The 16,423-nt window shown below is 41.1% G+C and overlaps 1 protein-coding gene across 1 annotated transcript in view; it reads left to right on the plus strand.

The window, feature by feature from the left end:
• BANK1 (B cell scaffold protein with ankyrin repeats 1) overlaps positions 1-16,423 on the plus strand; it is a 437,320-nt gene that overhangs the window by 393,567 nt on the left and 27,330 nt on the right. Inside the window, exon 14 of the mRNA XM_073601593.1 lies at positions 14,746-14,799. Coding sequence (XP_073457694.1) covers positions 14,746-14,799 — 54 coding nt within the window. The remainder of the gene's footprint in view (positions 1-14,745; positions 14,800-16,423) is intronic.

Below are 16,423 nucleotides of genomic sequence, written 5' to 3' on the forward strand. Positions count from 1 at the left end.
TGGCGATCTGCGATTTTTATCAGGACTGCCACATTGCGGCGGACAGACCGGACACTTTTGACACATTTTTTAAACCAGTGACATTTATACAGTGATCAGTGCTATAAATAGCCACTAATTACTGTATAAATGTCACTGGCAGGGAAGGGGTTAACATTAGGGGGAAATTAAGGGGTTAAATGTGTTCCTTTACTGTGTGTTCTAACTGTGGGGGGATGGGACTGACTGGGGGAGGAGACCGATCGGTGTTCCTATATACAAGGAACACATAATCTATCTCCTCTCCCCTAACAGAACATGGATTTGTGTGTTTACACACACACACAGATCCACGTTCCTGCTCTGTCAGGAGCGATGGCAGGTGCCCAGGGGACATTGCGGCCTCTGGGCACGCGCAACGGCTCCTCCAGTGGCGCACGCGACCCTCTATACTAGCGGGAAGCAGAAGACGTCATATGACGCTCACCCAGGATGGGAGAACCCACGTCATTTGATTATACGCTGGGAATGAAGGGGTTAAAATATATGCCCAGCCAAAACTTTATTCATAGTATAGGGAAGGGTTAAAACTCCTGTTGGGTTTTACTGCTCTCTGGGAGAGTTTTTTTCTTTCACTTCCTGTTCTGCTGACATCTTTCTGCTGACATTTTTAGATAGGTAGTGAGGGTAATTCTAAAAAAGGGACACTTTCTTTAATGGAGTCAAGGATAGCAGGAAAGCCAACAAGAGTTCTAACCCTTTCCCACTCTATTACTCAAAAAAAAATAAAAATAACAAATTGTTGGACATACACACACTGTACTTGGCAGTTATTTTAAAACAGGTTTAATGTGTGAGGTTTACAGCACCATAGATGATGTCCCTATGGGCTCTGTAACAATAAATATTGCCTCTGACCTAAAGATGTAACTGGAAGGCAACCAAGCACAGGAATAGCACAGCATCTAAGATAACTTACCAATTTCAGGAGCAGTAGGAGCAGTGAGTGGTTCATTTGCAAAGTGCTTCTAAAGGATTTTCTGGGGCAGTATAGAGACTTAGAGAGCATTTCCCAATCCTTCTTCAAGCTGTAGTAAACCTGCAAAAAAAAATCTTCTCCCTGTAAATTAATTACATCGCATACTAGCACATTATGAAAATTTTACCTGAAAATGAAGCCCTCCTGCGGCATGCTGTCACCGCTAACAGGGCTTCCATCTTTTTTCGGTCTTCCTTTAATTTCCCGGCAGCCAAGCTGAGATGATGTCATTCAAGCGCATGCGCCCCGAAGTCACGGCCACGGCACAGCTCTCTCTTTGGACAGCACGCCATCCACTGAGGGTGCAGTTCGCATGCGCCAGTGCATGTTTAGGAGATATTTACTGTACCTACAGGTAAGTCTTATTATAGGCTTATCTGTGGGTATAAATTTAAAAAAAGCCTTTGCTACCACTTTTAGTCACAGCACCCCTAAATGTATGCATAGGTGAATTAAAGATTGAATCAGGCTACTCCTGATGACATCCGGGAAGTGACAAACGCGTAGGGGCGGAGCCTTTTGGTGACGCAACTTTCGCCAGCAGGTCACTCGAGTGCCAGGGGGGCACCAGAGCTTGTGTGTGTAATACTTTTATGTGGATTTGAGTCATTTTATTAAAGCATAATGCACTATATTACATTTTTTGGTTCCTTTCTCTATTAAACCTATGGGCCTAGAGTACTTATGAATGGTGGAGATTGCAAAACAGACCAGTGATTACAAGCACTTTTTGACTATCCTATGTGTAGGCCTAGGTGGTCAACTGCATTTGGTGAGTGCATTTCTAAGTAGGGGCACCAGTGGTGTGGTTATAGTGGATATGACATTTTGCTTAATTTTTGGTTTGGCACTAGCACTTTGTTTGGAGTATTTAGTCTTTGCATAGTATGTGTAGCTCTGCATTTTAGTTTAGACAAATCTCTTGTTTTACCTTGGAATTGTGGCCTTTATATGCCACTTATTAGAGGTAGATTCTGAATTCACAGCCTCTATGTGCCAGTAGTTCCCTGACTGAGGGTTTTGCCTAAACAACAGTAGTTTTACTTTGGATTGTAACTGAAATAGCTTTCTCTAATGTGGGCTGAGTTTGTTTTTCCTACTAGTTGGTCTGTTAGCATTTAATCTGTTAGAGCACCAAACTCACAGGCATTCTTAGATTCTTAATAGTTATAGAGTGTTTAATCATTTAAATTAGTAATCCATAGATATTATAACTGAAACAGGAAATAACTTGTCAGAGTATTGAAAGCATTATACATGTAAAAGCTGAAAAACCTAAAGTCTAGAGCAGGGGTCTCTGACGTTTCTAAGCAAAGGGCCAGTTTACTGTCCTTCAGGCTTTAAGGAGGCCAGACTTTGGCCAGTTCCCCATCATTGGTTTTAATGGGAAAACTAGTGCCGCATTGTTGGTGTCAATGTGTCAGTTGTAGAAATGGTACCCCAAGGGTCAGATTAAAGCAAGCAAAGGGCCACATCCAGCTCCTGGGCCACAGTTTGGAGACCACTGGTCTAGAGCTATAAACATCACAGCCCAAGCTGCCCCATTTATTTTGGTGTCAGGCCCAAAATAACCAATATACTTAATGCAGCCTTGTATAGCACAGAAATTCATGAAGAGTTTAGCATACATGGCACCTATAAGTACATTAGCCTGTTTTTACTTAAAAATTTAACATTACTGCAAATTAAATATAAATATATGAGGCAGCTTTTAGGAATACCAGTCTTTCTGTTCAAATAAAGATGCACATATTTTTTCTACACCTAATTATAATATAACATACACTTTTAAAACAGCACACCAGCTTTATGTCACCACCATTAAAACTATACGTGTCTGACAATTTATGGTGCAGAGTAAAATACCGTAGATAGATTTTTAACTAGGAGAAAATATATGCATTACCTTAAATGTTAAAAAGCAATGTATAATTTATAAGTAAAATCACTTCACTTCATGTTGAAAAAAAAATGTATTATTTAGTATTCCTCTCAGGGAGACATAAAGCCACTACAACAGATCTTTACCAAGTATGTGGCCAGAGAGCGATTTGTATTCATATTGCCAGTTCAGCTCCAACCTTCAGGTTTTCTTGACCTAGGAGGTAGATTGTATCTAAGCTAACACAACAATTCTTTGCTTTATGTTTCTAATTTCCACAGTTGACACACTTGTAGCTACAGTGTCAAAAATTCAGCATATACACATTCACAAGAAATAATATGCACGCCAATAGACTTTAGGTAGGATACAGCTCACAAATAAATAATTTTATGAGTTATTTTCCAACTCACGAATACATTTTTTATGAATTATTTTCTAAAGATTTTCATTGTCATTGAAATATGGAAGTTTCGTCAAAAACACCTAGGAGATGAGGGAAGCATATAAAATATTTACAAAGGGAGCAAATATATGTTTCAGAGAATATGCATTCGGTTGGCCTCTAACGATGAAAAAAGGGGTTACATTTTAATATGCTGTTTGGTAACAGTGGTTTTTCATGAGATCTATTCTACCTGCAAAACCAGGGGGTATGTCAGCCAGAACAAGCAGGACAAGAAATCAGGGGAGCCACTGTAACACAAAGACACAGACAGTAATAATAATCAGGCAGAGGTTTATGGCCCTTTTTAGTGAAATTCTTTTTTCAGTCTTTGTCCCCACTGGACCGATTTCCTATCATTTCCTGAGACAACAGGACAAAATAATAATCTTCACATTGGGAACACAGAACGCAGTACCCTTTTGGCTTGCTTTAAGGGGATGTAAATCCTATCAATAAACATATTTTATTTGTTCCCTTTAAGTCTGTTAAATATACAATAAAAATATTCTTTTTTACATCAAGAAAAGTTTATTTAGAAAGTGAATTATTAGTACAAATCAGACAAATCAACATATAATCTTGCATCCAATCAAAGCAGCGAAAAATCGACCTAAGTTTACATCGTGTCTATATAATAAATGTTTGGAACAAAGCATATAGGTTAATGAATTATAGTCGGTTGTGACCATCAATACAATGTTTTCTTAGTATGAATGAACCTTTGCTGTCACAGCTCATCTTGTCTAAACCTATTAAACTCATATGTGAGTTGGTGAATTTGACCATCTGATTTGTTAACTAAATCAGAAAAAGAAAGATAGGGAAACAGTGAAAGAGAAAAGGTAGCGTTTCTGACCAATTTAAGTTCTAGGTTATCACCACAGTAGACCATCCACGCTGTCCAGCCAATCCGTTCCTAAGTTACTCTATTGTTGCATTATAACTAGGTCCACTACTACACTGGTACCCTAGTCTAAACATTGATAATGTCGGTAAAAACTTTGGAATATTTGAAAACATTCCATGGACGCCATGTTTCAAGGAAACTGTCGACCTGTTCATTCACTTGAGCCAAAGTATCTTCCATTTCATAGAGCTCTGCAACCCTATGAAGCCAGTCCGCAACAGTTGGAACCCTCTGCGATTTCCAGTAAATTGGAATGAGAGATTTGGCAGCGTTCAACAGATGTTTTGTGAGAGAACGTTTGTATTTCCTTAAAGGCCAGCTTGAAATGTGTAATAGGCAGCACGCTGCATCCAGTATTAGAGTCGTTTCTGTAATTGATTTAATTAGTTCTCAAACCCCATCCCAATAGCGGGCAATTAAGGGGCATTGCCACCAAATATGTATCAAGGAGCCGCTTTCTCCCAGGCATCTCCAACAGCAGTCTGATGTCTGGGGAAACCATTTATTTAATTTCACTGGTGTTAGGTACCATTGGGTCAGCAGTGTGTATGCTGTCTCTTGTACTTTGGTGCTAATAGAGCACTTGTGTGATAAAATGCAAGTGTTCTTCCATTGTTTAGGGGTTATATTTACCTGCAGAATATCAGACCACCGCCTTCTGAGTCTGTCCTCCATGGGGGCCTTCGCATTCTGAAGCCAAGCATAAATAGTTGAAGTTGTTCTACTGATCGGGTCGCCTGTGTGGCACACCGACTCAAAGTCTGTCAAAGGTCTAGAGAAGTCACCTGTCTTATGATTGCTGCTGATATAACTTCTGACTTGCAAGTAAGTCCAGAAGGGTAGGTTAGTCATGTTGTCATTTAGTTTTAGGGCCTGAAAATCTTTTATTTTGTCCTGTTGATAACACTCTCCTGCCAAAAGAGGTCTGTCATTGAGAGGTGACTTGAGATGGGGGTTACTCATCCCCGGAATAAACTCTGGGTTATTCCTCAGTGGTGTCAATGGACCTAGCGTGGAGGTAATCCCTGTATCTTTAGGTGTTTCATGAATCAATTTTAAAGTGGTGCCTGTTAAAGGGTGTTGCTTTAAATCGTCAGGATAGGAGTTCCATTGTCGCCAAGGGGCAAAAAGTGGGATGGAATTAAGGTCCATTTCAAGCATCATCCAGTCTTTAATGTCTCGATGACAGTGCTAATCGATGACCCTCCTTAGGTGCGAAGCTTTATAGTAGTCTCTTAGATTGGGTACTCCCAACCCCCCAGATACCTTCACTCTCTGTAGAGTTTCGAATTTGATCCTTGGTTTTCTATGTGCCCAAATAAATTTCAGAAACATTACTCTCAGAGTCCTAAACATGGTAGCTGGTAATTTGATCGGTAAAGTGCGCATTAAATACAAGAGCCTGAGCAAGACAGCCATTTTGATAATGGCTGCTCTGCCGAACCACGAGAAGGTTCCGGAGTGCCATTTGTGTAAATCATTGTCTATGTTTTTTGAAAGTTGGGGGAAATTTTGTTCATAAATTGAAGAGATCTGTGGAGTCAGATACACCCCCAGATATTTCAATTTTTATGATCCCACTTGAATGGGGAGTTCTCCACCACCAGAGCAACCGAATGGTTGGGAAGGGATAGATTCATGGCTTCTGATTTAGAGTAATTTATCTTTAAATTGGAGACATAACCATAATGTTCAAAGGCTCTCATTAGTTTAGGGAGAGTGACGTGTGGTCTAGATATGAATAATAGCAGATCGTCTGCTTAGGCGGCTACCTTGAACTCCCCATCCCCCACCTGCAGTCCTCTTACTGAAGTGTTTGCATTAATCTGTCTGATAAATGGTTCCAGGGATATTATGAATAGGAGAGGGGACAGAGGGCAACCCTGTCTCATTCCGTTTGCAATATATACCTGATCCGATACAGTGCCGTTTATTTTTAATCTTTCTGTGGGGTTTTGATAAAGAGCTGCAATCCATGCCAACATCCTTGAACCCAGTCCAATATGCCTGCAAGTAGCCAGCATGTAATCCCAGGCCACTCAGTCGAAGGCCTTCTCCGCATCCGTGGACAGGAGAAGGCCTTCTGTGCCGCTGGATCTAGTTTTGTGAATAAGTAACAGGGATTTGATTACTGTCTTTGGCCTCGCGGTCAGGCATGAATCTGACCTGCTCCGGACCAATTACTTTGTGCAGGAAGGGTCTCAGTCTGTTGGCAAGTATTTTTGTGAAAATTTTTACGTCCAAGTTCAGCAAGTATATAGGACGATAGCTGGCACAGTCAGAAGGATCCTTACCTGCTTTCGGTATAACCGTTATGAAAGCAGAAAGAAAGTCTAATGTCACATCCCTGGAATCAGACATGAAGTTCAAGGCAGCCGCTAAGGGATCAGCCAGTAAATCTACAAAAGTTTTATAATAAATAGCTGTGTACCCATCGGGCCCTGGACTCTTACCTAATTTCAGATTTTTAATGGCAAGTCTAACTTCAGTCGTGTCTATTGGGCACTCGAGGGTGTTAGCTTCTGTAGTATCAAGGGAAGGGAGGCCACTCTTACTTAAGTAGTCTCGGATGACCTGAGATCTGTCCCCCATCAAGCCCGGCAGTTTGTGCTGTTGTGGTAAATTATAGAGATCAGAGCAGAATGTGTGAAAGTGTTTTGCAATTGCCTCCATGGAAACGTCCACTATGCCATTTTTCCGTCTAATGCCGAGAATGTTATTGCTATGAGTGTGCACTCCTAGTGACCTAGCCAATGTCTTACCAGGTTTGTTACCCTCCTCGTAATAGATCCTTTTTTTGAAAAATAAAAAACGTTTAGCTTTTGTGTCAAAAAGGTTCTGCAGCTGTTTTATAGTGTCTAGCAGCTCCGTAGCTGTCACGACCGAGAGGGACTGTTTGTGTAGGGATTCTAGTTTATGAATGCGGTCGATCAATTTTTTAATCTCCCTTTCCCTGTCTTTTTTCCGGCGGGCCCCTATCGCGATCAGTTCCCCCCTCAATGTGCATTTAATGGCCTCTCATATCATCAATGGATCCATCCCGGGGGTATTGTTATGTACAAAGAAATCTTTCAGGGAATCCCTGAGTTTGGGTAGATGGACAGGGTCTGAAAGTATCGATGAGTTGAGTCTCCAGGTCTGTGGTTTTGGTTCGTCCAATCCAATGTTAATGCAATTGGAGCGTGATCCGAGGTAGATTGTTAGCCTATGCACGCTTCGGTTAGGACAGAGAGATCATTTTGGGTTATAAAGAGATAATCTATTTGCGTGTATTTCTCGTGAGGGCCTGAATAAAACGTGTAATCACGACCATTTGGCTTGAGAAATCTCCATGAGTCTATCAATCTGAGAGATTGGAGACGGTTTTTAATGCCTTTTAGGGTCCTGTACCTAATACTAGTGTTACCGTTTGAAGTGTCAGTCAGGGGATTCAAAGGAATGTTAAAGTCCCCTCCTAAAATCACACATCCCGTAGAGAACTCCTGCAACTTATGGATCAGTTGATTACAGAATGCTAGGTGGGCTTTATTTGGAAAATATACATTCGCTATGGTGATGGGCACACCACCATATTTCCCCTTTAGGAAGATGTATCTGCCGTCCGAGTCCGTCATTTGTTCTGTCAAGTCGAAAGGCGCGTTCTTGCTAACAAGAATTGAAACCCCTTTAGTTTTGGCATGGTCATTTGTGGCGTGGTACGCCCTCGTGAAGATTGAGTCGGTGAGCCTAGGCACATGTCCAGTCTTAAAATGAGTCTCCTGCAGCAATATAAAATGCGGCTTAAATTTTTTGATTTCCCTGAGTAGCGTTGTTCGTTTTTAAGGAATATTTAACCCCTGCACATTGTGCAAAATCACTGTGGGGTTGCGTCCTAGGAATGAGTAGGCCATGGTGCAGACTCAGAACAAGTGCAGTAATCTGGTGCTCTGGAAAAAACGCTAAAACACAGTTAGAGTATTCTTATGTGTGCGCAGCATGAATGGTCAACAAATCAGAAAAAGGGGTCAGAGAGAGAAGAAGAGTGAGAGAATTAAGTTCAAACTCTAGATAGAGCCGTATCTAGAGAACCTTAGTGATTCTGGGATGCTACGTGCAAAACCAAATCACTTGTGGAGTAGTGGGAGGCGGCCGCCTGGTATGAGAATGAGTAAATGCAGTAAACTGAATTTAAAATTTAAACTTAAAATATATAACTGGCAAACCGTGCCTCCAAATGACACACAGCCTAAAATAAAAAACATTTTATATCCAACTGAAATATGATAAATTCACCCTTCCGGTCAGGGGATCATCCCCGCTCTCTAATGAAGAGCCATGCGACCCCGACCGCCCTTATGTCATTGAAATTGGAAGCTCCACGTGGTCACCACCTCAAAAAAGTCATGACCCCTTGAGTTCCCTCATTCCAAAAGGCACCGCTATTGTTATCATTAGATCACTCCTTTAAGTGCCCAATAGGAATAACATCGATCTGATACTATACAGATATCCTTCTGTATATATCATGAGTCAAAAAGGGTAAGAAAAATAAAATTTAGAACAGAACAAAACAGCAAAAAATAAAAAAAGAGTTTATGAAAAAGGCAAAAATGTCACCGCCCGTAGGCTGTTGCTAAATGCCCGGCCACACTTGATGATTTTAGCATGTTCTGTCGGTCTTCAGTCCTCAGCCTGCTCTTTGTCCCACATGGGTCTTGAATTTGGTGTGCCGGATTTGGACCCTCCTGATTTGCCATGCCTCATCTTCTTAGGGAGTCTTTTTTCTGGAGTGGAAAATGGCGATCTGGTTGGGCTCCTGTCATGTGGTGGTAGTGTAAAGTCTGCGTACCACTCAGGAAGGTCCACTAAATCTATGCCAAGACCCGCGCAAAAATCCCGGAGGTCCAGTGGGGTGCGCAGCACATGTTGATGACCGTTTGCCGATACAATAAGTGCAAAGGGGAAGCGCCAAGTGTACCTGAGCTTTTTTTCTCTGAGCTTATCCAGTAAGGGGCGCAAAGCTCTGGGTTTTTAAGAGTGAGCTGGGATAAGTCTTGAAACAACATTATAGTTTCCCCATTAAAGATCCTTTCATTTCTTCTTGCTTTCCTCATTATGTCCTCCTTTAGTCGGAAGCTCTGGAGGCAGCAGATTATATCCCGCTGTGGTGCAGTATCGGGCCCCCTAGGCCTCAGCGCCCTGTGTGCTCTAATGAATTCAATTTCAGTTTCTTCTTGCCTGTCTAAGAGGCTGTCCCTCTGTCTCCCTGCATGTTCCATTGCCGCCATTTTTTCAGTGAGAACCACCAGGTTCGTTTTCAAATCAGTAATCGCAGCTGAGAACGCAGATTTAATGTCTGCTGTGAAACCGGACATATCAGCATATGTTAGGGGTTTGTTTAGTCTGGATTTCCCCCTACCTGTGTCCTCATTGTATTCCGAATCGCCACTGAAGTCCTCCTCGTGGAGCTCTGCCTGTGACGTCGGCGCCATTTTGAGACCGGCCTTGCTGCTCTCTGCCGATGGTTTTTGTCTGAGCAAATCTACTATGTTCCTGGTGGCGGATGGCATCAGTCCTCTGCGGGAACAAGTTTGTGGGGTGTTGTGAAGTTTTCTGCCCGGCATTGAAAGATCTTGGGAAGGGTGTCAGGCTGTAAGGCTGTGTGTCTCACGGAGCTCCTCTAATGTGCAGCCATCCAAGCTGCGCGCCAAGCCACGCCCCCATAAAAATATTCTTGATATCTGTTTGATAAATGCAAAATAAATACCGGTTGAACATGCAGGAAATTCTGTGGGCTTGTAACTTTTTGTACAGGTTGCCTCTGCTGCACTAAAATTTCAAGTAGAGTTATCAGCTTTAACTAGTTCACTTTTGTGAACTACAGAACACTTTTCACCATGCTATAGTGATAAGAAAAAGGGGAAGTGTTCTGTTGGCTAAATCACCCTGTGGCAAGAAGTATGTTGCTGGCAGGATCACCAATTGGAAAAAAATGAAATAAAATCACAAAGGAAAAGAAAACTAATGCAGCCACCATATCTAAAGATTGGTAAGCAGCTATCCTTTGAATTATTTTCTTGGGTTTAGATACACTTTAAGGAATTACTTTGAGTGAGTGTCACGTACATTGCTTAGTTAAATACTATTTGCATCTAAAACTGCCACATAACACCATTTATTATATTTTAGAAAACTTAAGCTATTCCTGCCAAAATAAATTCTTACTTTCTGCACATTTTGCTCTCACTTCAATATACATGTGCAGAAATACTTAACAATGCCAAAAACATCAGCTGCCCCCAAGCAATGGGAGCTTTCTTTTCTCTGTACCTCCATCAATCAGCAAAATGTAGTGCAGGGGATCCAGATATATTGTATAGTTTGTAAGGAGTCGAGTATTTCTGTATTTTTGCCTTTTTGTGTTCCGAAGATATTGATGTGCACTTTCTTAAACTCTCTACTATGGGAAGATTTCTAAATCTCCCTTGCCTCTGAAACCTGATCCTCTTCTGGATAGCACTCCAGAGCCTACTGACAGGCAATGAGGAAGAGATGCCTTCTCGCCACCTGTTTTAACCCCATTGTTGCCAACAACTGCACCGCATCTGCATGCATTGCACATGGTTGTGGGACATTTGCAGCACTTCCCCATTGGCTTGAATGTGTAGCATTCAGCAGGCTTGCCACCCACCGCTGCAGCATTTAAACAACCACCCCCCAACCGCAAGTCTAAACGAGGCCTAAGTGGGTCTGCTTTCATTATGACCACCTGATTAGTTTAGGTGTCCTTTAAGCCAGATGACCTTTTGGAACTCCTGTTACCTGAGATGTCTCAATTATTTTGCCAACTTTAGGGATGAGCACTAAGTTACAAGCACGCAGAAGCTTAATTAAGCCTGTTAGCAGCTTTAAAGTTACCGCCAGCACTAGCATTAAGATCTGTTTCACATCCTCAAACTTGAGTTGAAGGTTGCTTTATAAGCTCTAACAAAGCTAGCCAAAGCTTGCTTAAAGTGGGGTTCCACTCAAATTTTTAACTTAATCTTACCCCCTTCAGTTAATTGCATAGATGTTCAAATGCCACACGAAAATTTTTTTTATCGCTGTAATTACCTTTATATTGTACTTTATTGTGGCACTTCCTGTCTCTCCTCTCATGGGAGTAGGCGTGTTTATTGCCTTTCCCCGGCGCCGCACTGTCTTCTGGGAGCTTAGTGTCAGGCTTCCCAAGATTCAGTGCGGGAACAATGATCATGAATGTGAACAAGCTGTGAATGAACAGCATTCACCGCATCCAGGAAATCAATGCTTGTGGGCTTCACACGCCCACAAGCAAGATGGAAACAGCCAGCATCACATTTTTATAGTTATTCTTCAGTACGAAAACAGACAGAGGCGGAAATATTACACCCGAACTGTGAGTATTATTTTGGGATTAGCAAAGTGTCTCAATGACCTAAAAAAAAAAAAAAGATTGGTCGCCGGACTCCCACTTTAAAGGAACTCCCAAGGAAGTGAAAGGGTCTGCCATTGCTGACACCACCTTTGAGAATGTTAGTTCCTTGTCTGTCATGCTAATGCAGGTCCCTGACTTGCCACAAGTATAGGAATTCAGAACTCTGACACTTTTCTGGCACTCAGTTAAAGATGGTTGTTCTGGGTGTGTGACTCAAAAACATCAAAACCAGACACAACCAAAAAAACTAGCATTTTCAAAAGAGGTCACGCAACGGCAGTCTCCAAATTCTTGTTAGGAAAGAGCCTTTCATTTTAAAGGATTGCAAATGCTTTGTAAAAGTTGCTGTACACATTGCTCTTATAAAAGCTGAATCCTATAGGGTTGGTTTACTAGAGGCAAATAGTCTTTGCTCTGTAAGTGCACCCCCAAGTGCACCCCCAAGTGCACCCGCAAGTGCACTAAAAGTGTAGTTGTTTTAGATCTGAGGGCAATGTGCAAGGAAAATAAAAAAACAGCATTTTTGTTTGCACATGTATAGCACACCCCTTAAGAGCCGCTGATGAATAGGGATCCCCCAGCCTACCATGCCAGGCACACTGAATTTCCACAGTCATTTCTGAGTCAGAGAACAGTCCATGATTTTGTTTTTTGTTTGTTTTATTGAGGGATATAACATGGATAGGGATTGAAGATTATGGGATGAACACTTGACTTCAGAAAAATTTCAGGGACAACTCTTCCTATATACAGCCCTTTATACAGTCTCTATATACACTCTACTTCTTCGTCCAGCACCCACTTGCTTGCAGAAACCCCGCTGGGACACTGACAATTCACCTAGTCAGATTGGAGCAACAACCTATTATAGGCAGCAACCCGAGGCCCTTTGGTTGTGTAGGAAAGTTCAGTGTCTAACTTCCATTCCTTTTGTGGCTACTGATCCCAGCACCACCTCTTCAAGCACTGCCAACCCACCTGGCTGCAGCAGTTTCCCCTTTCACTAGCCCTCCAGACTCATGTCTATTTATGAGGTGGGCGACCCCTTTCAGCCCTTTTTTGCTGGGGGCTGGTCGAGGACCTCTAAATATGCCAAACAGCCCCTTCTAGCTTCCACTCACTACATCTACAACCTTCTCCAAGGTTCCAGAAAACAGGGGGAGGTACCAGAAGAGCTGTTTGAATGAGACATCCAGCCTCCCTGAGTCACTAAACCCTGACCCAGATTCAACCCAGGCCTGGCTCTCAGCCAAGCCACTTTGCCTACTCTAACAACTAACCTTTTTACACTAGCGCACTAGCTAGAGGGTGCTACATATGATTGGGTGAAGGGCCCTTTGATTCCTCTGGATTGAATTGTATTGTAGCTGTACTGTCTGTCCTCATGTTGTAAAGCGCTGCACAAACTGTTGGCGGTATATAAATCCTGTATAATAATAAAAATTAAAGATAGAAATCAGCAGAGCTTTACCTCATTTCAGAGCTTCCCCTCAGATCTAGTGCAGCTGCTCTTGGAGTGTACTTGAAGTGCACAATGTATTTGCCTTTAGTAAATCAACCTCCCTGTGTACAAGGCATTGAAGTGGCTTTAAGTGAACTTTACCCATAACAACTTGATAAAAAATAATATTCTTTAGCAAGGAACATACATTCCACATGAATTATTATGCTACCTAAATAAGTGTGTGCTGTAAATTGCTTCCAGCATTGTTTCTTCTTGCTGGAGGCTGGAGAGCAACTGAGCAGGTGCAGAGGAGGGTAATGTTTTGATCTAGCAGGACTTAATTTTCTGACTAAAGTTCCACTTTAAGTAATGGTTTTATATCTAACTGTGTATAGCTCTTATGTCAGAGCATTGCTGTTGGCTGCAGCTGACTGAGAGGGCTATGCTAAAGGTTTAAGAAAAAAATATATACAATTACTGTTTTCATGCCTTATTTTTAAAGCGACTTGTTTCCAAAAACAAAATCCAAAAAAAATCTTCTGCAATAGATGACTCAGAATACTTTCCTCTCTGGTGGGTGTAGGAATCTGAACTCTTTTATCCTTCAGAGATAAACCCTCCAACAGAACCTTCACATTTTACACACTTCTGTGTGTGTTGGATGCCTGGCCTGTTACTGTGATCAATGCTTATTCAATCTGGCCCCTGAAATACTATTGTGTTCTGTAGTGATGTAGGGCCAGCAAATGGAACTGCAATACAAGGCAGGGGACATAGACATCTGACATTTCTGAACCTATTAAATACTGAAAATTCTGCTGAAGGCTGTAGTTCTTGAACTCTTGAACACCTACCAGAAATGTAAGTATTCAGAGGCTGCTTTCATTGGGAGCATTTTTTAGATTTTTTTTTTTTTTTTTTTAAAGTGAGCAAGTCACTCTAATGAGGGTTTATATAGCTAAAAAAATCATTTTAAATATATATATTTGAAATGTTTTTTTACACCATATAATCAAGCAATAAAAGTGCTCAACCTCCTCTCCCTTTTATTGCAAAATGCAGATGCAGCGGAAAGGCTCCTTCAAGCCACACGGGAAATAATACACAGTTGAGAACTGCCAGCACATATCTAAAGATCTATTTTAAAAGCTTATTATTTTAAAATACAAGTGAATCCATACACGACCAAGATGCTAACACATTTCAACTGTTAAAGTCATCCTCATAGCTTGCCTTTCATATTAATACACTTTCGGTACAGATTTTTCTCGGTTTGCCGGCAGATCTCAACTTTGGATGCTTTTTACAGCATTGCCCTTCACTGAATACTCTGAAAAAGGAATAGCCATGGAAGTTATTGCTGAAAGAAACATTAATCTACATACTGCTGAACAATCCTTAGGACTCATAAGGGTTTCTTACATGCTAACCAAACAAAGAACTGGTATATCATGGATGATCCCTAGACATTGCTCTCACAATGGTCTGCTTATATAAGTAGTCTGCCACAAAACAGAATTTACATTTTCTAGTCTTTTTTCTGCCTTTATTTATCATCAAATAAATATGTAATATCAAGATTTTTTTCAACATCAATATTTCTTTCTACAGTCTTTCGCCAGAAGGAAGAAGAGAAAAAAATATACAGCACCGGCCTCTATCAAAGTAAGTTTTTTTGTTTCTTTTTATAGACCTACCAGCACATAATAAAAATAATAATAATAACAATAATACTATTATTATTATTATTAATAAACAATAATAAATAATAAAAGAAAGAGAAAGTGCAAATGTGGTATAGTCCGCAGAAAATAATGACTTGTATGACTCTTTATTTCTAATCTGACACCTGTCAACTGGAGAGGAAATTAGTGGACATCTCTCCATTAGGGCCCCAGAGATCAAATAAAGATGACAGACATTTAGATCCAAATCATGGCAATGCCTTGCATGTCACTGGAATAGGAAATAAAGGAATTCTCCCCTACAATGACACAGCAATAAAAAAGGGCGCCAGCCCTTTCCCACTTTTTCTAAAGACCTGAGAGCATGAGTGTTGTTTATTGAAGCCCAGTAGCTGTGATTACGTATAGGCTTTCAGGCTGCTGGCTGACTCACATAGCAGCAGTGGTCCTGATCTTCAAGGTGCTGCAGAGGAGATTAGGATACAGCTTGAAGCACTAGCAACATTTTTCTTTTGAAAACTTACTTTTTTCAGCACCCTGATGATATATAAAAGATAACAAAACAAGGGTGCAATTAGTGTTTAGGGGCCTTTATTTCCAAACTTGCTAATTCAATGCTGTATGTCACCATGAGAAATTAAATACACTCTACATAAACATGTTTAGATAAATGCAGGCCCTTTTTTCTGTGCCTTTAGATCAGTCGTATAGGGCTGCTAATCTACCGATGATGCAGCAAATAAAAAAATAATATGCTTTCGGATTGTGGGTTCAGAGGTGCCAGATCGACAAGGGAGTGAGAGCTTTCTGAATCATGGAAGAAGAGGAGCAGTGCTGTATCTTGTCTACGTTACAAGAATCTTTGTGCCAGGATGTTAACGCTATTTTCTGGCACAGAACTGTCATTTATCAGTTGTCTGTGATTAAGCGAAGAAATAGTGCTTTAAGTGTGTGTTAGATCTGGTGCTACACATTAGCAAACTACTGTTTTTACCAAAAGTGACCCTGTCATCTAATCAAAAGTGTGCAAGACCATAAGTATATGCACAACAATATGACTGCACATATCTACCAGTCTTAGAAATGCTTCTTCTGTATAGCTAGGGAGCCCCTAACCTTGGTATATTCTGCCTGCTACCCTTAATACAGCTCTAGGTCAGAATTCTAGAATCCAGTGCTTCTCTCAGAACAAAGCAGCTCGTGACTGTTAAGGTGGCTTTTGAGGTGGTCACAATGCCTTTGGCAGGGGCAGGTCAGAACTTCAATTTGGCACCTGCTCTAATGGACTTTTACTAATTGAACAATTCCCATTGGGTAAATGCTTTAAGCCATAGCGCACACTTTGCTAATTATATCACAGTATGCATGCAAAGATATGCCCAGTGTGACCACACTAAATGCTGATATACACTGCTGCATCTAAGAAGTTTCCAATGCTAGATCAGATGCTTTTTTTTGCAAACTAGGACTGCACTGCATGCATTTCACATATCATTCTCACCTAAACTTGTGTGTTCATGCAAGCCTGTGTTTTAAGCGTACCATACAATTTATCCCTGCACTTGTTCATTTTCTTTAGTAAATTAGGCCCCATGAGTAGCCAG

This window comes from Aquarana catesbeiana, linkage group LG01, assembly GCF_042186555.1.
Source record: "Aquarana catesbeiana isolate 2022-GZ linkage group LG01, ASM4218655v1, whole genome shotgun sequence".
Lineage (NCBI taxonomy): Eukaryota > Metazoa > Chordata > Amphibia > Anura > Ranidae > Aquarana > Aquarana catesbeiana.